This window comes from Benincasa hispida, chromosome 1 (genome assembly GCF_009727055.1).
Source record: "Benincasa hispida cultivar B227 chromosome 1, ASM972705v1, whole genome shotgun sequence".
NCBI lineage: Eukaryota > Viridiplantae > Streptophyta > Magnoliopsida > Cucurbitales > Cucurbitaceae > Benincasa > Benincasa hispida.
The window spans coordinates 40,004,278-40,027,207 of NC_052349.1; the positions used below are offsets into that span (position 1 = coordinate 40,004,278).

Here is a 22,930-nt window from a genome sequence, read left to right on the forward strand (position 1 = left end):
TAAGATAGCAATTAGATAACAATCAATATCAAATAGCAATCAAACAAAATTAATATATATCATATAGTAATCAGATTACAATCATATAACAATAAATATCAAATGAAAATCAAATAGCAATCGCATAACATTTACATATAAATCAGATAGCAATTAAATTCCAGACAGAAGTCAATGAATCATGGCCGCATGGGTAAGATTTATCATATTTACAAAAGAAACATAAACCAGGGACACGCTCCAAATTTTCAATTTACTTTCTAATAAAGTTGCAATGGGTCCTTAAAAAAAAATTATTCATAGTCATGTGAATCATGATGATACATTGAATACGAAAAGATAAAATTTCATTTTTTAGCCTTTAAAGCAAAAGATTACATTATATTAATAAGGGAGAGAGGCATAATGGATAAATGGGTACAAACAAAACCTAAAAATGAAGAATTGAAGGCATGATAAGCATGGTGGAAGTTGCAAGTGTAATTACTTGAAGAGTTGAAGACATGGAGGGCAAGCCTGTAATTTCAAATCAAGAATTTAATCAAAATAGAATCCAAGAAAAACAAACAAACAAATCCAACAGGATTTGAAGCAAGAAATAAGAGGGAAAAAAAAAATTCATCTCCACCTCTAAACTTATCAAATTGTACCCATTTTAAGCACAATTTTTTAATTTCATCATATTACAATTGTTGCAATTTTATCCTTTAACAAATTATTTCTCTTAATTATAACATTAAAATAAGTTTTTTTTTTCTCTTGCATTCGATGAATTATTAACACGAATACATGAAATTAATTAATTCTTTTTTAACAAAAAAGTACTAAAGCTTTTTTTAAAAAAAAAATTATGAATTTTGACAAAGCTATTTTGTGGATGTTTAGTTTATGCATATATATATATATATATATATACTTTAAACTAGGGGTGAGTTAGCAAATTTGAATAGATGGTAAACATTGAACAACTATTTGAATTTAGGATCAAAAGTACTGAGATGAAATTAATATTATGATATGAAATTTTCAACATGTCAAAATTGTTGAAAGTTCAAAGACCAAATTAATATTAGAAAATTTTTGTTGACATGTCAATATTTCATATTTAACATATATACGCGTTCAACATCAATATAAAGGATGTGAATCGACATTTCTAACATCCTAAAAAAATAAGAAAAAATAACAAAATATCACTAATATGAATATAAATAAAAGTTAAGCATTTCGGCTCAAAAGTAATTGCAATGGGTTAACTTTTGTGACTAATAGTTAAGTATATAACAACATTTTAAAATAATTGTAAATATAGCAAAATCTATATGCAAATACTTTGGGTGTGTTATATTTGTAATTGTCTTGTAAATTTAGGAGTGTTTCGATGTTGAATTAGTTATGAAGTCTAGAGTTGGGATCATTTTAGATTGAGTAAAGAAAAATGTGTTTTTCAAAGATAAAATCTTTTGATACAAATTATTTAAAACACACTTTAAAAGTATTTCAAAATTTGTTTTGAGTCATTACCAAACACTTAAATTTTTTTTCAAAATATCTTATTTTCAAAACTGAACCATTGTAAAGCTAAAATAAACATATGAGATCGGCAAGAGGTTCACTATTTATGAGATAAGGTATACGGTTCTAGAAAAAAGTAGTTATGCTCAACCATGTACCTCGAAACGCATACGCCACTACATGTTGAACTATACGACCATATTGAGTGCAAGGATAGACCCACTAAAGTATCTGTTTGAAAAGTCATCCTTCACGAGCCAATAAGATGGCAGAGTATCGTAAAAGTAACGAGAAACCCTAAATGAGTAAGAAAAGGAGCAGGCAATAGCAGACCATTGACGGATCATCCCGTACTGGCTATGAGCTTGATTTGATTAGTAAGCAAAATTGATTTCACGAGTTTAAGAAAAAAGCTTTTGCACAACTCTCTACCTTTAATATATAGAATTAAGAAATTTGTATTTGAGACGTAGAGTTGTAAGATAGGCTTGAGAAGAAAAGATGAAGTTGTTTGATAAATATGTGAACTATAATAGTAAATTGGATTATTTAAAGGCAACTTACATGAATGATGGGCCAAACAACCATTAAAATTGATGAATGTGAGGTGACGAAATTACCGGCGTTATTAGCGGTGAGGCAAGAGAGAGGATTAACATGTTCCCCACATCGAGCGGGCAAGAGTTGGGCCTGATTGATATCGATGCCGGCCGCCTCTGCTCGATTGCTTCCTTCTCTGCTAATTAAACCACAAAGGCAATCAGGATTCGAATCGATGATCGATCTCAGAGGATTACAGCAACTTTCCGGCGGATCTCCAGTTCCGTTTAGGTAATTTAAACATGGAATTAACCTATTCACACACGATGTGTCTTGATTTTGAGCCATTCCCATGGTTGCGCAACCTACTACGGCCAGTAGTACTATCATTTTCGCCATCGCGCTTCTAATTTCCATCGATTTCTTTGTTAATTGATTTGATCTGTGCTCTGTGTTTATGAATTTTACAATATATAAAGTTGGAAGTAGAAGAAAGAGATGAAGACTGGACAGATTGGGTGGGTGATCCAACTGGTGCCTTTCTGAATAATGAGGGATTGTTTTTTGACTTTTGAGATTGTTGATGACTCTCATGGTTGTTGTGATTTGTTAGATTAGATTCATGAAGCTACCCTCTTATTACTATCTTCTTCATTTCTGCTTCATTTTGAATTAGAGATGTCCACGAGATAGGTTAGGGCCATTGTCGTCTCTGCTTCCCATATCACTTCAAAGTAAATTCAATGCAGGAATGGGATTGGGATTCTTCATGAAGAATTCACAGGGTTCGAATTTCAATGCATGAATGGGATTGGGATTCTTCATGAAGAATTCACAGGGTTCGAATTTCCAGCAAAAAAAAATTTATCTATTTGATTTTTTGAAAAAAATTATGGAATATTTCGTGTTTCCAAATATGTATTTGGTAGCAATTCAAAAATTAATTTTTAATTTAAACAAAATTTTCAAAATGCGATTGGAAATAAGATGTTGAATCGAACACACAACGGCCACAAAATTTGAGGCCATATGATTAGAAACTTGGTAGCTGAATATAAACTATTACTAATTAATTTTTTTAATTTGTTTTATATTAAAACTTTTTTGTATAATTATCATTTTATAATATCATATATATATATATATATATATTACAAAAACAATTGAGTTTATAACATGAAATAGTGTAATTGTTATTGTTTTTATCATATTTAGTATAATTATGTATTTTAAAATTTAAAATTTAAAATCTGGATATACTGAAAATATAAAACGTTGCTTTTAGAATTTGCATGTGTTAGATCACAGAATCCAGAAACTTGTCAATTCAAACACATATTCGCTAACAAACCCTTAGTTCGGCAATTTAAATTTAAAAGAAACTATTCTAATTTTCTAATAAAGACCAATCAAATTATTCATACATAATCTGAATTTAAATGTTAATTAAACATATATATTATTTTGACTATTAAATAATAAAATTTGAAATTTAAATATAATATTTATATAATATTAATAATAACATAACATTAAATTATTATAAGAAAAAAGAAGAGACTTAACAAAAATAAGGGTGAGGAATACATTCTCCGTCCTCGTCTTCTTTTAGCTAAAAAAATATCTGTCTACTCAAAGAATCCTATCCCAATTCCAATACATGGTTTTTCAATTATCTTCTAGCTTTTTTCCTTCCAACTTCACATAATTTAGGGAAGTTGTCAAGGAAGGACCATAAACATAATTTACCTTAAATTTAAAAGTACAATAATGTTTTGGATTTTTGTATTTTATGTTTAAAAAATTATTAAAATCTCATTCTCTCACCTCATTCCTTTGTTAACTACTACTCACCAAACCCTCATAATTCTTAAGTAATATAGACTTAAAAGAAAAATATATAAGAATAAACATGAGAGTGGTTCAAAAGATTCAATGATTCAAAGAATTCAATCAATTCAACTCATTTCATTTGAGTTTGATTCAAATAAATAAAAATTTTGTAAGTTAAATTTATTCGTAAATTTATTTAAAATTTGTTTGAGTTGAATTGAACCAGATTATTAATTTTATCATATATATTAATTTCATATTTTTATTTTAATAGTTTATCCTCCACCCATTCTTAAAATACAAAATTTTGACTTTTGAAACGTAATTTTTCATAATATATAGTGAAATTGAGTTGCAACTCTTAATCAACCACTATTTGCTTTTTTGTTTTTTGTTTTTTATTTTTAAAAATTAAGCCTATATATTACTTCTATTTCTAAATTTCTTCCTAATTATCTATTTTTTTTACCAATAGTTTAAAAAACTAAGTCAAAATTTCAAAACTAAAAATAAGTAGCTTATAAAAACTTGTTTTTATTTTTAGAATTTAACTAGGAATTCAATCACTATACTTGATAAAGATGCAAATTATGGCAAGAAAAAGAGAGGAAATAGACTTAGTTATCAAAAACAAAAAACAAAAAACAAAAAACGAAATGGTTACTATGGTTGGGTTGAAAATTACAACCTTAACAATTGAATTGGGACCACATTTACCAATTCATAATGAAAATTTGTGTAATCATAATGAAATTCTATTGATAGATCAATTGTAATACACCACAATTAAAAACGTAATTAGATTTCTTTTGATCACATATTTAAAATTATGAATCTGTCACATTTATTGTTATTATTACTGTTTAGGGTCAAACATTAATGAGAATAACAATAAATGTGACAAATACCAAACATAAAAAAATAGATAAATGTGGCTTGAGTCTTACAAGTATCTCAATCCGACTTAACCTAACTCATGAATACCGTTACTAAATACGGTCAATGATCTAATCGACATTGAAAGTGGGATAAAAAATAGCAGTTAATTGATTGAAGATGTTCGAGCTTGGAAGTAATTCACAGCCAACAAAAAGCACTTTCTAAAGTCATCATATTAGCAAAACTGAAAAGTTTATTAAACTACACATGGTTGATTTGGTTTATACCTTTATCCAACAAGTCGATTACAGAAGATGTAAAAAAAGGGGGTTTCCAACTCCAAACCTTTTCCTGTTTGCAAGCAAAAGCACCCACCCAGATGATGTTGAGTTTAAGCCTTTTTCTAATTTGTAAACTGACTCACAACAATGTCTCAGTGAAAGATACCCCACTTGCCCCCATAACATCATATCCTCTCTTCATTTGGAAAATGCATATCCAAATCTTAACCAACTTATCATGAACACTATCTACAGCCAATCTCGGATGCTACCACAGATCTGAATATCATGCTGTTGGGTCTTCCCCTACCCTCTACTGCCAACAGACTGCAGATGCCATCACCGGAGAATCTAAACCAACAGCATCTCTACTCCGAACAATCAGAATATATATTGTTCTTCACAGTACTAAACATAATATATCATCCCCACTTCAATAAGACTGATGTGAGGGATATTGAGTGCAACAGATGGGCCTCTGCAGTTCTTACGAAGGAACGAGTACCCGATATCTATCACAAGCTTTTTCAAATATGACGAAGATCTTCTGGCCTTCACATATGAGTGTCCCATTATATATGCTACACCGGCTTCTTTGGCTTGGATCAAGTCTATTAACTCTTCCCTAACTCTAGGGTCCATTGAAGGGCTGGGAGATAGCTGAAACCTCACTTGGCGCCTTCTTAGTTGTGGATTCTCGTCCTCATAAACAGATCGTAAACTTTGGAGTGTGGCAGATTTGCTGCTATAGATGGAGTTGCTGGTACCAATTTCTTCATGCCCTGACACTATTAAGCTCAAGCTTGATTGTATAGTCCGCGTGCTTATTACTGCCAACCTCCCATCAACTGAAGAACTTTCAGAGCTTGAGAATTGTGGTTCCTCTGCCTCCATCTGAATAAATTCTGCAATGTTTAGTATCAATTGGTTCTCAAAGTCCCCATCATCCTTTTGAATATCCTTGTAGCCATACCTCACTATGCACCGATACATGCGATATGGTCTAGGGCAGACTCTCCCAATGAGAAAACGTTCTTCGGGTGAGACATATGGAACTGGAACAGACTTTACACAAACAAAGACTAAAACCTTGTGAAATGCAGGTAGATTTGTCACAAAGTGAGAAAATATTGCAGGTACTCCTGTCGCTAATTCTGAGTATATGAGACCAATACCAGGGACACGAACTATACCAAGGCTAGGGCCTAATCCAAGCAACCACTTCAGTGAAACTTTGTTGTGTAGATCAAAGTTGTACTTCTTGCGAGTGCCATAATGCCAGACAAACATAACAATCATAAAAAAGGCCGATAGCACAAGCGGGACCCACCCTCCTTGAGGCACTTTTATGATTGCTGCTGATAAGTAGACACCCTCAACAGACCAGAAGAAGATGAGAAAAGATGCGGCCAGCAGGATACTTTTTTGCCAAACGAATACTATGACAAGTGCCATAAGAAATGTCGTCGTGAACATAACTGTCATGCAGGCGAGTCCTGGACCATGAACAAAAACACAAAGTTATGTACAGGAAAGGCATAAACATTGCAAGCAGGAAGAAATAAAAATACCTCTTAACGCAAAAAAGAAACCAAGGTAAGTTTTAGAGACATAAAACTAAAAAAGCTCCATTTGAATCAGAGTTAATATGTTTCAGAAAACAGACGAAACAAGTCTATGGTTATCAACTTTTCTATATTCTCCACTTCATACATTAGATAAGCACTCTTGAGAACTCATAGCTCGTCCCCTCTCCATCAAATGTTATAATTGAAATAACTTTCAAAGTCCCTTTTCCTAAGAAGATGAGGCCTTTGTTTGCACCAAAGGAGAGCAAAAGCAAAGATGAAGAGAGAAGTTCCTACAATCTACATTGAAAACTGATGAAGAGAGGATATAGTAGATGATAAACCCCTGATTCATTTAACCTAAGGAAGAAGATGGAAGGAAGAGGAAGAGAAATTAAACTACTCTAAGCAGGCAGGAAATGGCTGAATTTCCTGAGAACCTGAGTCCGTTGGATGGAGGCTTGAGCTACATGAATTGTTTATTGACATAACCTAAGATTACAAGTTAGAACAAGAAAGGCGGCAGGCAGCTATTGATTTGCCAATGACCTGGAAATATGCGGAAGGAAGTGAGAGATGGGTGAGAAGTTAGCAAGTGGGTGCAGCTCTAATATGAGAATTTTTATTTCCACTACCACTTACAAATCAGGATTCTCTCTCTCACTAATCCATGCAAGAGATCTTCATGAAATGCATATTCTTTTTGGATAACTAGTGAAGTGCATATTAATAGCCATGCCCAACAAAGGTTGCATGCTGGACTCATTTAATGAGTTTTCAAAATGTATCATTGACCACTTCGTTTGGATACAAACTAAAGTGGCTTCCAATCCAAGTGTATGCATTTTAAGTACAAAAACATATCAAAGGAGTAGAAGGTTTACAAGAATGCAATGACCTATGTAATTTTAAAAAGTCATCAAAGGTGGCAAAGAATGTGCAATTTAGAGACTCGTAATGTGTTAGGAACAGATTTTTAATATCTAAAACGTGTTTTCAACTAATTATTATTATTATTATTATTATTATTATTTTACAGAATTTACATGATACTGCCTACATTTTAAAAAGTGATGTACTTAAAAGCACTATTCTTAAAAGCAATCCTTTAACACACTTTACAAGTGATCCAATTCTGCAAGTGGAGTACAAGGTTTAAACGAATGCAATGATCCTTATGTAGTTCAGAACTCATCTCAGGTGGCAAAAAAATGTACAAATTAGAGACTATTTATGTGTTCGAAATAGAATTTCAATATCTCAAAAGTGTTCTTAACTAATTAAAAACGTTTTACAGAATCATATGATGTTTGGCAACATTTTAAGAAGCATTGTGCTTAAAAATACTATTCTGAGAAGAAATCCTTAACACACTTTGACTTGACAAGTGATCCCATTACTTTCTTTAAAGCAGGTGGTAATTATAACCACTTACATACATCAAGTTACTGTTAGGTGACCTAAAATTGTTATTATTAAACCTCCACCAAAAACTAATGTGCATAGTGTATGCACACACCTGCAGATGAAGGTGTGCAATGTGCATGAGAGAGTGTCTAAAGCTCTTACCATAAGCATTTCCAATCAGTGTTGTATCTCGAAACCCTATTGTAATGGACAGAGTGAGGACCATTAATATCCAGTTTATTTCTGGGATGTAGATCTGCCCATATATGTGTTTAGAGGTGTGGACAACTTTCACTCTTGGAAAGCAACCAAGGGCGTGGCATTGTTTGACAATAGAGAAAGTAGCAGTAATGACAGCCTGGCTCCCCACAATAGCTGCAAGGGTGGCAATAACAAAAACAGGCCAAAATACAGGATCTGCAAGAGTAAATAACGGCAACAACAATGGTTAAGATCATAATACTTGAAAACCAAACGACTGCTCAGAAAACAAGTTTTGTCAACTAACCAGGTATTGAGTCATAAAAACTGTTTGGAAACAAATCAAGGTTCTTAGACAGAAAGGCAGCTTGACCCATGTATTGTACTACCAAACAAGGGTAGATAACAAATGCAAATGCAATCTGCAAGAGCATAGGTTCCGTATTAGTTGCTTACAACATTCATTAGTTGTTGCTAAATGAAACCATTAGTCATTGGCTTCATGCACAGAGCTAAGATCAAGTCATTGTCACTAATAGACTATAATATTCCAAAAAATCCTGCAAGGAGGAGCTTCTTTAATGTCATGGACAATCCAATTATCTCTACCATATTTTTTATACGAGTGGAATCGAAAAGGTGAGTATAGAATATATAAGCTCCCCCTCCACTCATTATGGAATTTGATTGCCCCGATCTCATGTCTATTTATTCTGCTGCACAATACTCAGATGGTCATAAAGCAAAGCTCACCCTTATCGACAAAGCAGTGAAATGACCAAGATCTGCAAACATCGCCTCAGTACCTAAGGAAACCGCAAAATTCTCATTAATGAGCTTGAAAGAAGAATAATAATTAACATTATGGTCTTATCTAAAAAAATCACAACCTTATAAGGATCCTATAGCACTCAATTTTCTAACAAAACTAACACCGAACTCTACTGTACTAATTGACAAGGAAAAGTCCCATTAGGCTAAGGAAAACAAAACTAAGCACATTTAACAATTCCAAATTCCACATACCAGTTATGGATAGAAGAATGCCTCCAAGAGAAAGCCAGCCATCTTTACCAGTGACTCTTAAGAACTTGATAACATAATGAGGGGAAATTGCACAAATAATACGTGGGTTCCAATGTATTATGTTGTACAGACCAATGGAGAAAATTGACAACAACCAGATGATAACTATTGGAGCAAACATAAATGCAACCTTATGGGTGCCACAATGCTGCAGAGCAAACAGACCAACCAATATGGCACAAGCAATCAAAAGGAGTGTCCCTACAGAATAGATCATCTTAAATGAGAATCAGAACAGAATATTATGATCAATGACTTACTCTTAAACATCACAGTTAGTCCTATGTAAAGATAATAGATTACCATTGGTCAATTTTGCTTCAGTAACTTGTAAACCTGACACTGAGGATAGAACTGCAAGGCAAAGGACATAATATATATGAGCCCAAAAGTCTTAAAGATCATGAAGACCAAAATTGTAGGCATTCAAGAGCCATAAAAAGGTGGTACCAGTATGGCAGCGAAGAATGACTTATTGAATATTGTTCATGCCGGACACAAGGATCCTTTGGTCCAAGAAAGTAGTAAAAGTATGAAAAGAAATGGTACATAAAGATAGCTTCCATTGGAAGATTTTATTCTCTTTTCAAATTGACAACTTGTTTACTACAATTGAACAAAGACACATGGTATTATTGAAGCATGGTGAAATACAGATCTCTAACCATAAATTCATGCCCACCATTTTGCAATTTCTTTTCAGAAATTTTGAAGAGTATTCTTCTTCACTATTGACTTCTTCTATCTTTACTTCATGGCAAATGATAGGCTGGGAAAGTCGGAGGTTGTTCTATGACTGATAGTTATTACTTAGTAATCATCTATTAATAGATGATAGTCAAAGGAACACATTCTTTGTTTTTTTGTTTTGTTGTTCCTTTTTTTTTTTTTTTTTTGTGTGTGTGTGTGTGAGAGAGAGAGGACAGAAACAACAACTTTCATTGAGAAAAAATGAAAGAATACAAACACAAGCGTACGAAAAACCAAGCCCACAAAAAGAAACATCACTCTACAAGGGACTCCAGCTATGCAAAAGAATGCCTATGGAGTAGTTACAAAAGGTCTTCGAAATTGAAGTCCACAAAGAAACATGATAGTGAACAAGAGACCAATCACTAGGATCCCTATCCCTCCCTCTAAATGTCTATCATTCTGCTCACCCCACAAATTCCATAAGATTGCACACCTCCTAGCAAGCCACAAAAAGCAACTCTCTCCCCACGCAACAGATTGAGGAGGAGCTCCTCGATCATACTGCTAGTAACCCTTTGACAAGCAACAGAAATGTCAAACATCTAAAAGAATAGCTTCCAAACAGAACTAGCAAACTTGCACTACCAAAAGGATATGATCTAGATCTTCTTTCGCCTTCTGACAAAGAATACAACAAAACGACCCAACAAGCAAAGGTAACTTCCTCACAAGCCAATCCATCGTATTAGCACAATCGAGAAGAACTTGTCAAGTATAAAATCGCACTTTCCTAGGAATCTTAATCCTCCAAAGAACGGAAAAGGCTGAGTCACCTAAGGGAGAATGATCGACCAGACTATGAAGGAAAGATTTACACAAACTTTTCAAGGACTGGTTTTCAGACTCTCATATCTCTTCTCCCACACCTAAAAGACTGACCCTCGAGTAAAGGAAGAAGAGAGGCCACATCTGACGCTTCCCTATTGGAGAGAGAACGGCAAAACCCAAACAAAAAGTAACATGAACTCCCAGACCAAACAAGAAAATCAACAATAAAGTGGTTTTTGAGAGAAGTGTAGAAGACAAATGAAATAGTCTCGAGAATAAGGCATGTAGAGGTCTCTCCTCCACGCAATGATCTTTCCAAAAATAAGCATTCCTCCTTCCTCACCACACAGTGGACTAAGTGAACAAAAGAAGGGAGCTCTTTCAAAATATCCTAAACGAAGCGTACCATTAATCCCCATAGACAACCACTTGAAAGAATGGGGGCCATGTAACAATGGTTTACGCTAAAGAGAATTGGGCTCAGAGGAGAAACACCCCAACCATTTGGGTAAAAGGCCTTTATTACGTAATCACAAAGATTTTAAACACAAATACTCAAAGAACCAGGCCCCCCCTCCCTCCCCGCCACAAAAGAAATCGGCCACTCCACAATCTCCCGCTTGACCAAATGTAAGCCATTGCCTTTCCCTTAATTGACCTCTTCCTAAAGGAAATCACAAATCAATCACTCCAAGCTCTTACAAACCTTGCATGGGGCTCTGAAAAGGAAAAAGAAGTAAATGGACATGTCATTCAAGACCGACCTAATCAAAGTAAGGCTACCAGTTTTAGAGAAGAATCCTTTTTTTTTTTCAAGAGGCTAACGTACTCCTACCTAACTTTATCAACCACAGGATCCCACAAAGCAATTGACTTAGGATTGCTTCCAAGGGGGAAAGCAAGATAGGAAGAAGGAAAACCTCCAATCTCACAAACCACCAACTCTGACCACCTCTTAAACTTCTCATCATCACAACTAATCCCCATAACACTATGCTTCCCCCTATTAATCCTCAAGCCAAAAATCTCCTCTAAAAAGGCCAAAATATGATTTTTTTTTTTTTTCCTTATTTTTTTTAAAAAAAAGTCCTCATTAAAAAACTAGAACAATATTGTATCATCAACAAACTAAAGATGTGAAAGGGAGACTCTATCCTCAGACACCTCAAAGGGGGTAATAATGTTGCCATCAATGCACTTACAAACAATTCTACTCAGAACGTCCACCACCAAGAGGAACAAAAAGAGGGATAGAGGGTCTCCTTGTCTAAGCCCTCTTGAAGCCACCACTTTACCCCTCAAACTCCCGTTAATAATAAGGAAAGAGTAACTAACATTCCTCGAGCAACTCTATATCCACATCCTCCATTTATAACCAAAGCCCTTTTTATCCATCACCTTATCCAAAATGTTCCTATCCACATGGTCATAAGCTTTTTCAAAGTCAATCTTAAAAACCACTCCTTTCTTCATAACTCTATAATCTTCAACAGCTTCATTAGCAATAAGAGCTTGATCCAAAATCTATCTCATAAAAATAAAAGCTCCCTGCGTATCGAAAATAGTCGACGAAAACACCCTCTTTAACCGATTAGCCAAAACTTTGGCAAGAATTTTGTATACACTAATAATTAAACTGATGGGTCTAAAATCCTTCACCCTAGTCACAGACTCGCATTCTCCTTCGTAACTAGGCAAACAAACATCTCAGACATCGAGCCATCCAAGATACCTCCTTCAAAGAATTTCTAAAGAACTTTGGCCAGATCCTCTTTAAGCAAGTTCCAATTATCTTGATAAAAAGTCACAAAGAAACCATTAGGACCTAAGGATTTAGATCTATCACTTGCAAAAACTACCTGTTTAATCTCTTCCAAAGAAAAGGGCCCAGTCAGCCCCTCCCTCTTCTTTTGCGAAATCAGACTCCAACCAATCCCGTGGATAAAAGGTTTAGGAGACACTACAAGCCCGTAAAGATTCGAGAAGAAAGATATGGCCTCCTCCACAACCTCATTATCATCCCTAATGACCTCTTCTAAATCCTTGACCAAAGGACCAATTGTATTCTTACTTTTCCTTCCACTCACAACTCTCTATGGAAGAAAGAGGTATTGCAGCCACCATCTTTAGCCCAATCCACCTTCACCTTTTGCCTCCAAGCACAAGATTCCTTTTTAACCACCTCAACAAATGGACATTTTAAGGACCCCCTCTCCTCTTTCAACGTTTCGTCCAAGAGACCCTCCACCTTCAAATTATCCAACCCTCTAATCCTAGCCAGAAGCTCATGCTTCTTGATCTTAATGTCTCCAAATCTTGAGCTCCCCTTTTAAGGCCCTCAACTTACCCATAAATCGATACCCTTCCCACCTCCCTTGAATAAGAGAATTCCACCAATCAGGGAGAAGGGCTTTAAATGAAGGGTGTTGAAGCCACTTATTCTTGAAGCAAAAAGGGCTTGTCCCCCATTTCTGACATCCCGAAGTAAGGATAATAGACCAATGGTCTAAGGTAACTCTCGGGCCACCCACCTGCTGCACTTCCCCAAACAACTCAACCCAAACCAAGGACAACAAAAATCTATCAATCCTACTTCTCGCTCTACAATTAGCTCAAGTAAACACCCCATTTAACAGAGGAGGACCAACCAAATTACAACCCTCGATAAAGTCATTAAAACAACTCACAAATCTAGTGTTTATCCCCAACGGAGCCCTTTCCACTTGAGAACGAGTAATGTTGAAATCACCAGCGATGCACCACTTCGAATTATGGAGTCCAAAAAGATCACCCAACTCATTCGAGAAGTCAACTCTACCCCTCGTTCTAGAAGGGCCATGGACTCCTCTAACCCAACAACTATCACCCCCACCAGCCTAAACAAAATTGAGATAGAGAAAACACCTCTAATCACCTCAATAGCCAAAAACAAACTATTTCAAATAATCAGAATGCCCCCTGATTTTCCAACAAAATCAATACTTTTCCATTCCACCCTTTTCAACCTCCATAGTTACCTCTAACATTCCAAGAGAGGATTTTCAACATTGAGATATAACTATACCCACTTCTTTTGAATCCTTCTTCCTCTCGTAAGTAACTGAGCTTTCCAACTCTCTGAGCTCCCTCTCAACCTTATCACTCACTTCACAACTAGCCTTTCTCCCTACACCTTTTTTTCTTTAAAGGAGCCCCTCCGTCTTTATCCTTCTCGATTTCCAGTCTATAAACACCAACAGACGCTAGCGCACCTCATTCCCCTTGCTAGTTTCCATAGGCCTCCCCAAAAGGTATCGGCTATGGAACTGGAAGGGGTTAAGTAAGCGTGAGATGATCACGCAGCAAAACCCCAATAGGCAAGAGCACACCACCCCCTCCTAACCCAGCACCAGTAGCATTAGACCAAGAAGTAAAATCAGAAACACATACTTTGTTTTCAATAAAGCTTACATGCAAGATTTTGCTCTTAGCGCGTTGGTGTGGGGCTGTTGGTTAGAAAGAAATTAGAGAATGGTTCAAGATACGTTCTTTACTTTCTAGTTCTTTTAAACGGTGTACAGTTCACAGCCACTTGATGCCAGTAAAGATGTCCCATGGGATGGGGACCATCCCAAACGCGCGCACGAGTGCAGGGGGCTTATACACATCTAGATGTGTATAAGAGACAGATCTAATATCTACCTATCGGTCGACCCCATCAGCTCCTTCGTCTCCTTGGAACATTTGTATTGCTACAATCATGTTGACCGATATGCAATTGATCTGCCCAATTTGGATTTGCACATATAGGACAAATGCCCCGATAGCATAATGATTTAATGTTATGTTATTTATGTTTATTATATAAATAATATATTTAACTTTCAAGATTTATTGTTTAATGGTCAAGATAATGAACTATGGTTGTATTCGTGTTAAAAAAGGATATATTTGAATTCTAATAAATTTAGATTATGTATACGAATAATTAAATAGATAATTATTTCCTTCAATTTGAAAATTTTGAGTAATTTCTCTTTAAATTCTAATTGTACATGTAGAACTAATCATATAAAAGTTGACCATTTAATTAAAACTTTTCCATAATAGTGATTTATGTTAATTGATTTTTTTAAAAAAAAATCAAATGGGGAAAAATTCCCCGCGGGAAACCCCGTCCCCGCGAATTCTCTGTAGGGAATCCCTGTCCCAATTCCCATGGGGTGTTTGACAGAGACGGAGAATGAAACGGGGAGCGGAGAAGCACTCTGCCCCTGTCTCTTATACACATCTAGATGTGTATAAGAGACAGGTGTATGTGTCACTTGTCTATGTAATTGTCTATGTGCCATTTTTTTTTGTAATTATCTAATATTGTTGATCATTAACAATTCACATTCGCAATTTAGCCTCTTTGGGAGGGAGATTCCTCTTCTCCTGCTCTTAGGTTGTCTTTTTTGTTTTGAGTTATACTTCCAGGTTTCTTATGCCTTACACCCTCAGAATTTGCATAAGCCAGACTGAAAATCAATTGTTAATGTAAAAAAACAAAAGTTGCTCACGCTCTAAAAGAAGTTGGCAAAACATGTGTATTTAGAGAACATGCATGATACATTCTATTGAAATCAGAAAACTGCCAGAACACTTGAAGGCACGTCTATTTATTCAGGATCCTTGATTATAATGGAAAGAATATTTAACACACCTAAAGGGTCCTTGCAAACCTTACGGCTTATGGCAAATAGTAAATACCAAACCTGAAATTGCAGGAGTTAGCACTCCATCACCAATGACCATGCAAGCACCAAATAATACGACAAGAAGTAAGATCGTCCTAAGTGTTTTATGCCTTTCCAAAAACCTTTTTAGTTGACAAGGGGCTACTACTGCATTAGAGGATGGACCATATCTGTATGCTGAGAGTTCCTCATCAGCTGCTTGTTGGTTAGGAAGTAAACTCAACTTAGCATGTCGGCAGAGCAAGGAGTAAAGAGCAAAGGTTCCTCCTGAAGCATAGAACAGATGGTGCATAAAAGAACCTTAGATGATTGATTAAATTTCACATAAAGTAAACGAGCTAAGTTCTGCAATCCAATCCATACCTTCACCATTGTCATCTGCGCTCAATACAATGAAGACATACTTTAATAATGGTATCAGTGTAAAAGTCCAGAAGATCAAGGAGAATGCACCAAATACTACTTCCTCAGTTCGATGTTTCTGCAACTTCCCTGCAAATGTACTTGAGTAAACGTAGAGGGGTGAAGTGCTCAAATCTCCATACACTACACCAAAACTTTGATATGCAAGTATTAGATTCCTCGTAAGACATGCCCGCGAAAGCTGCAAATGCAAGACATAAGATGCAGTTAAAACTCAAAAATTAATCAACTTTATTGAAAAACCAACGGTTGAAAAGAGTTCCCATTGTACTATCTCTATCTCTAGCAAAAAGATTGTTAAGCAGGGAAAGACCACAAAGATGTGGAGGCGAAAGCACCATCAGGTACGGCCTTTCACGATTATATACAGGCACACTCCTCGACTGTTTGGGAGTAAATTCTATTTACAAAAAACAGTTCTTTTAACAGATATGCTGTATCTATGAATTAGTTCCACTTCCACCACAACATGCCACTGTTTGAGATGAGGACATCTTTGGGAATGATTTTAAAATTCTTAAAATCACTTTTGTCATGTTCAAAAATAACTCCGAAATACACTTTTAGTCACTGAAAACTAATTTAATATTTAATTTTAACACTTTTAAATACCATTTCATCATAATTGATTTTGAATGATTAAAACCATGGTTTGGGGTGATTTTGAAAATGTCAAAAGTGATTTTAACCATTTTAGGATCACTCCCAAACATCCGAAAATAAGCCTTGTGAATCAGATGAATCAAAAACAAAAGAGTATAAACTTAGGATGGAGAAATATTTTCCAATGCTTCATAAAATTGCAAGTTCAATCATCATTATCAATTGAACAAAACTATACGGTTGAGTTGACAAGAAGATACTGCCCAGTCACAAAATTGGAAGAGGAATTGTACACTATGACCCTTTGCCAACAGTAACAACTTAAGTTAAGAAAAAACAGAACATCTTGTACCAGAAAAGGAAGCCACTATCCTTTCAATTGTGAGTTCACACGTATTATCAACGTTCAGCGGACTAAAGAACGTGCTTAGACCTCCAAATAAAATTCTAAAACTCCAACCTAAATAATATTATAATAGAAAGAAAACACCATCCAAAGAAAACTAAATAAAAGAAAGACCTAAGCTTATCGCTATCCGAAAGAAATTAAAAAAACAACAATGATGACGACGACAATGATGGTTATGATAAGAATCAGTAAAATAATTGTAATAATTGCAACGAACAAAAAAAAAATGCTGATGACAGGAGGGAGCCAAGAAGAACCACCACAACAATCTATAGAGTGAGAAAAGAAAAGCCGTAAACAAGTTGACGAAGAACAAAGACAGGAAAAACGTTAACGACGAAGACCGTAAATCTACATATCTGTGATGATAGGAAGAGAATGGCAACAAAACCCAATAAAGAAATCTGATAAGGATGTGATTTCCGATTCAAAATAGAGAATCAGCAGCCTGAAAAACACCCATTTGAGGGTGTAATCGAATGAAGATAAAGGAGAAGAGGGAAATGGGGAATTGGGTATATGAGAAAGGAATTAACAGAGAAGAGATATAGAAGAGTAAAGAAAGAAGAAAACCTGAGAAGGGTTGGAAGGAGTGGAAATCCCAGATCCTTGCTCCATTGGAACTCCCAAGTTGAGAGAGAAAGAGAGGCAGAAAATAGAGAGAGTCGGGGATGGCGCAGAAACGGAAACCAAGAACAAATTGCTGTCTGCGCTTCTCTTTTTCTGCTTGCGTTAATTAATTGAATATAATAATATAATAAATAATTAACAATAATAATAATAATAATAATGGTGATGAGGGGAAAGGAAGAATAAGCCAATTGAAGGCGGTTGCGTTGGCGTCCCATTTCCACCGCACCCGCGTTGTCAACTAATATAGTCTGTTTGCCTGTGTTTATCATCGAAATTCACTGTACACTCAGACCAACCTACTGTCTTTATTGGCCCAATTTGGAGTATGTATAATTCACGTCACTCTGCTTTTAAAAATAATTTTAGGTTCGCTAGTATCTATGAATACAATTTTTGAGATAGATTCTATTCATCGTATATAACATAATTTAATTTGTTGAGCTATAATCAAATTAACTCGTGATGGGTTGGCTTTTTAGGTTGCTTTACTTCACCTACTCATTATTAGGTTAATCAGATCCTAACAAGTGAAGGCTCAAGCTAAACCTAACCCCAAATTTAGTAGGTTTTAGATATTAAGGAGGTGTGTTGAGGGAGTTGAACTGGTTATTGTAGTTTGTAGTGACTAAAACACAATAACAAAGAGATAATTGAAATAGTAATATTGTATTTAGTTGTAGATTATTATAGTTGGAAATATTAACTATTATAATTGAAGTCCTACTAGTGAACTTTAATAACTCAATCTATCCCCTTGAAGTTTGGGGCCTGAATACCCCCAATAGTCAAGCCTATAAGTACAACAAAAATCGAAAAACTGAAAAATTAAACCAAATCAAGTACATCCATGGGTTTGGCTCGATTTTTTAATATAAAAGTGAACATCTTGATTTGTATTTGGATAAAACCAAAAAGTATTGGTTGGGATTGGTTTTTTCTTTAAAAAAACCCAATCAATTGTATATAGATGAGTGCAATACATAATCAAAATTTGGGTTGAGCTTCGATCAAATTCAAAGTTTTATTGGATTAGTCTATTGTATAAATTATTTAATTGTTTAAAAATATATATTTCTTGTTAGATTCTTTTAGTTAAATGTTATTAAAATTTATTGAATTTTTATTTTTATTTAATAATTTAATAATATTTTTATTTTTATTCTTGGACTTTGAGTTGGGTTGGGCTAAATTATTAAAACTTTGACTTTGGACCTACTTGAATCGAACATGAACTAAACTTAAAAAGCTTGAATCGAACATGAACTAAACTTAAAAAGCTTGAATCGAACATGAACTAGACTTAGACTGATTTTCGATGAAGTTGACTTATATTTCTACCCATTTCATTGAATAACCCTACATCATTTGGATAAAAAAAAAAAAGTTTTGCTAAGTTCTTAATATTTTAATGGTTGATGTTATATTATCCTTTAACTAATCACGTTAAAGTTAACATACTTCATAAACTTTCAAAATATTTATTTTAATAAATTTTCAAATGATAATCATTTCGCTATTATTTTGTTATTTAAAATTCATTATTTGATCGATTTAGCCTGTCATGCTTATATGACTTTGATATATGTCTACATCAACGAGTATACACATGTTCAAAGTGATATTATCTATTTGTTAAAAGCAAGTGAACATAAATGACTAAAATGGTTGGGTTTTTCTTCTTTTCTAAGCTTAGTTAAGCAGATAAGACACACCAGTTGATAATTTGGTTATATTTCCACAATCATCATTGTTCAACTAAAAAAAGTTGATTTTTTAAGAGTCTATGAATTAAAAATAATAAACCAAAAGTTATTCAATCTCAAGTGTAATCTTCATTTGATAACCATTTGATTTTTTATTTTTTATATTTCTAGAAAATAAGCTTATCTTCAAACAGGATTTTTTAAATAATGTTATTTTCATAATTATTAATAAAAATAGGGTTGGACTTAAAGTAATGTGAAAAATAGAGTAGTGTAATCGTGGACTCAGTACATGATTAGACCTGGAACAAGTAGATTGCCACATAGACAGTCATGCAATGTTGACCAGGTAATCGTGGATGGGGTCCACAACTACCCTCAGTCGTGTGGGTACACGATTTAGTGGTCCCAAAACGCTCCCCACAGCCTTCTCCCCCTTCACTTTGATAACACCAAAAATGTGTTATTTTCCTATTCTTAATTCTAGGTCGTTACTATGTTTAATGTGTTTATTTAATGCTTTTATAGGTATCGAGTATCTTGGAGGTAGAATCAGTCGTTACGAGCTTTTTGGGGTTAATTTGGAGTAATTAGGAGCTAAGTTGAGCAACCGGGCTTCAAAAGGATATGAAATGACGAAAATGCCCATGGACGGAGCATTGCAAAGCTACAAGGCAGTAGTGATTTGACGCTGGAAAACAGGGCAACATTGTAATGCTCGATTTTTTATGGAGGTGCGCGCGAGGCCTCGCAGCATTGCAACACTGCGACTGCAGTTTATAAGCTTTCTTCTTCATTTTAGGGCAGAAGTTCATGAAATAATTAACCCTCAATCGGCTTCTAAGCCAATTTCTTCATCTTCTCACCTCTCCACTTGTAATTTTCTCTAATTTCTTCCTTTCTCTTATGTAATTAATGGAGATGGAGCCCGAATTTGTCTTCTTCATCCTATGGGAAGGTAAGTTCTAGGCTTCTCTAGTTTAAAGGATTTTGGATTGAACTCTTTGTAATTTTGGGAGGTTTATTTTAATGCAATTTTATATATCTTAATTATGAGTTTCCTTTCTAATTTAATCGCTTTGTAATCATATTTTGTCTTGATTGTCTGATAAACTACTTGGGATTTTATGATTGAATGCTTGCGAGATTGGCTTATAATATGTGACATAAAACTATAAGTTGGTTTCTAAGAAGCAAAAGATTAGACAAGCTTTCGATTTGTTGTCTATAACGAATAGTATTGTTTCTATTGATTTAGGGGGAAACTATATAGAATGTTTGGTTAGACGATGGAAACTAAATATTCATCCTAGTGTAAGCCTTAAAGTGTAATGCAGTTAGATAAATGTGTTTAGTATTGAATTCATCTTGCATGTTTAATTAATTAGGTAATTAGGACCATTAGTTGGATGTCTAATCAATTGGACTAGGCATAATTAGGAACCACAAGATTACATTTGAATAATTCAATGAACAAGATTAGTCATTATGATATTCATCCTCTAAGCTAGAACGTCTCTATTAAGTGCATTTCTATTTTTTATTTTCCTGCACTTTACTTTTATGCATTTCCATTTATCCAATCCACATAAAACACCTCCCTTTTCTCCTCCCTCCCTTCGCCCCCCCTATTTTTCCACTTTAACTAAAAATGCGCTTCGAGGAACTAATCTTCCGTGCTTCCCTGTGGTTTGACCCTGGACTAGCCACCTGTATAATATAAGTTGTTTACTCAGTGATTTATGAATATCATTTGGTCGGTGGTCTTTTAGGAGCGACATGAAAAAGATATCAGCTGTCACACTTTCTTCCCATCTCAAACTTTTCACTTTCTGCCTCTCTCTCATAGTCATCGGTCCAACTGTCGTCTGTCATCCATCGATTCATTTGTTGTCGTCGTTTGCCATGTCTACCATCCGCCATTCTTCCTCGTCGATTGTAGGTAAAGTTTGTTTATTTCTTTTTTTTTTTTTTCCAATATATGAGATTGTGCATAAAAGAATAAAGTTTCCTCCGTATTTAATGTATGCTCTGTAAATCTACTATTTTGTTTTCATTTAGGCTTATTCGTTTTTTTTTTTTTTTTTGTAGTTGAATATCATAACTTGGACTGTCGATTTTTTTTAAGTGTATTCGATTTTTGGGCGATTTTTTGGGTTATATCATAACTTGGATTTTTTTTAAGTATATTTGTCTGCCGATCCACTTGGATTGTTACATTTTGGTTGATTTAAGTATATTCATTTTTTTTTATTTGAATTTGGGCTGATTTGAATTTTGGTTGAATTGGTTTTTTATGTTAAAAGAAAATATTTGGACTGTTTGGACTCGTCATAAAATAATATTTAGATTGTTTGGAGTATTGACCAATTTAGACTGTTTAAAAGAAGAAACAAACTTTTTGGCTGTTAGTATTAACATATTTTTAGTCAACTATAACAGTTGTAAAATTTGAGTAAATATGTCCATGTGTCCTGAAGATTTAGTCATTCTTGAACCTGAAAATGATGGAGACAATGATATTGACGTAGAACTCGATGAACTATTTGGAAACGATAGAAGTGCAGAACATGATCTTGAGTTGGTACCGTCATAGATGTTTACACAAACACATTGGGAGGGTCAACATTGGAGGAAAGGAGTAGATGTTTAGATAATTTTAGTTTAATACAGAAATGAATGTTATTTGAATCGAAAGAAGATTTACAACTGGCTCTAAAAAAATATTGCATGACAAAACACTATGAGATTTTCGTAGTAGAATTAAATCAAGATATTTGGTATGTGAGATGCAAACAGTGAAAGGATGGTTGTGATTGGAGGTTACGGGCATGTTGGCGTAAAACTCATTGGATGTTTAAAATTACCAAACTTGAAGAGGAGCACTCATGTTTGTACTCAAAATTGACATAAGATCATTCACAGCTTCATTCAAATTTTATGAGTATCGAAATCTAAAATATGGTTAGAGCTGATCCTAGAGTACCTGTGGCCCTACTTCAATAAGCAATTAAAAAACAATATAGGTATAATGTTAATTATAGAAGGGTGTGGCAAGCCAAGAGAAAAGCATCGATTGTTGTGTTTGGTGATTGAGAGAAATCATATTCAGAGCTTCTATATTGGTTAGGTGTTGTTGTGCATTACAATCCTGAAACACGATTGGATTGGTATTTTCTTCCGTCTGATGTGTCAGATACCACTATTTTTTGTCGAGTTTTTTATCCTTCGATCCTGAAAGAGAAAGGTTCAAATATTGTAGTCCATTAATTTAGATGGATGAAACTCATCTCTACGGAAAGTATAAGGAAAAATTATTGACCGCTTTATCTATTGATGCAAACGGGTATATATTTCCCCTTTGTTTTTGCTATTGTTGAAGGTGAAAACTCGTCCAGTTGGTGGTTTTTGTGGGCATTGCATAAATATGTTACCCAATGAGATGATATTTGTTTTATTTTTGATAGACATAAGGGCATTATTGCTGCAATTAACAATGATAAAATTGGTTAGAGTGAACCTAGAGCACGAAATACAAATCGAAGCAATTAAAAGATTTGGTGTTTAAGGCAGGAAATCAACACCAAAGGCGTAAATTCATTAGGAACAT

General features: G+C 34.5%; 2 protein-coding genes across 2 annotated transcripts; both read right to left on the minus strand.

The window, feature by feature from the left end:
• Window positions 1–236: 236 nt before the first annotated feature.
• On the minus strand, window positions 237–2,831 carry LOC120088455 (non-specific lipid transfer protein GPI-anchored 30). Its single transcript, XM_039045772.1, has 2 exons — window positions 2,136–2,831; window positions 237–516 (listed from the first exon to the last, which is right to left on the minus strand). Exons 1-2 carry the CDS (start codon window positions 2,647–2,649, stop codon window positions 431–433), a joined length of 600 nt encoding a protein of 199 aa, XP_038901700.1. The 5' UTR covers window positions 2,650–2,831; the 3' UTR covers window positions 237–430.
• Window positions 2,832–4,912: 2,081 nt separating this feature from the next.
• On the minus strand, window positions 4,913–17,824 carry LOC120083015 (potassium transporter 4). Its single transcript, XM_039038495.1, has 9 exons — window positions 17,558–17,824; window positions 15,913–16,153; window positions 15,568–15,816; window positions 9,614–9,664; window positions 9,251–9,511; window positions 8,978–9,030; window positions 8,532–8,646; window positions 8,186–8,440; window positions 4,913–6,544 (listed from the first exon to the last, which is right to left on the minus strand). The coding sequence occupies exons 1-9, from the start codon at window positions 17,600–17,602 to the stop codon at window positions 5,457–5,459; spliced, it is 2,358 nt and encodes a 785-aa protein (XP_038894423.1). The 5' UTR covers window positions 17,603–17,824; the 3' UTR covers window positions 4,913–5,456.
• Between the last annotated feature and the right edge of the window lie 5,106 nt (window positions 17,825–22,930).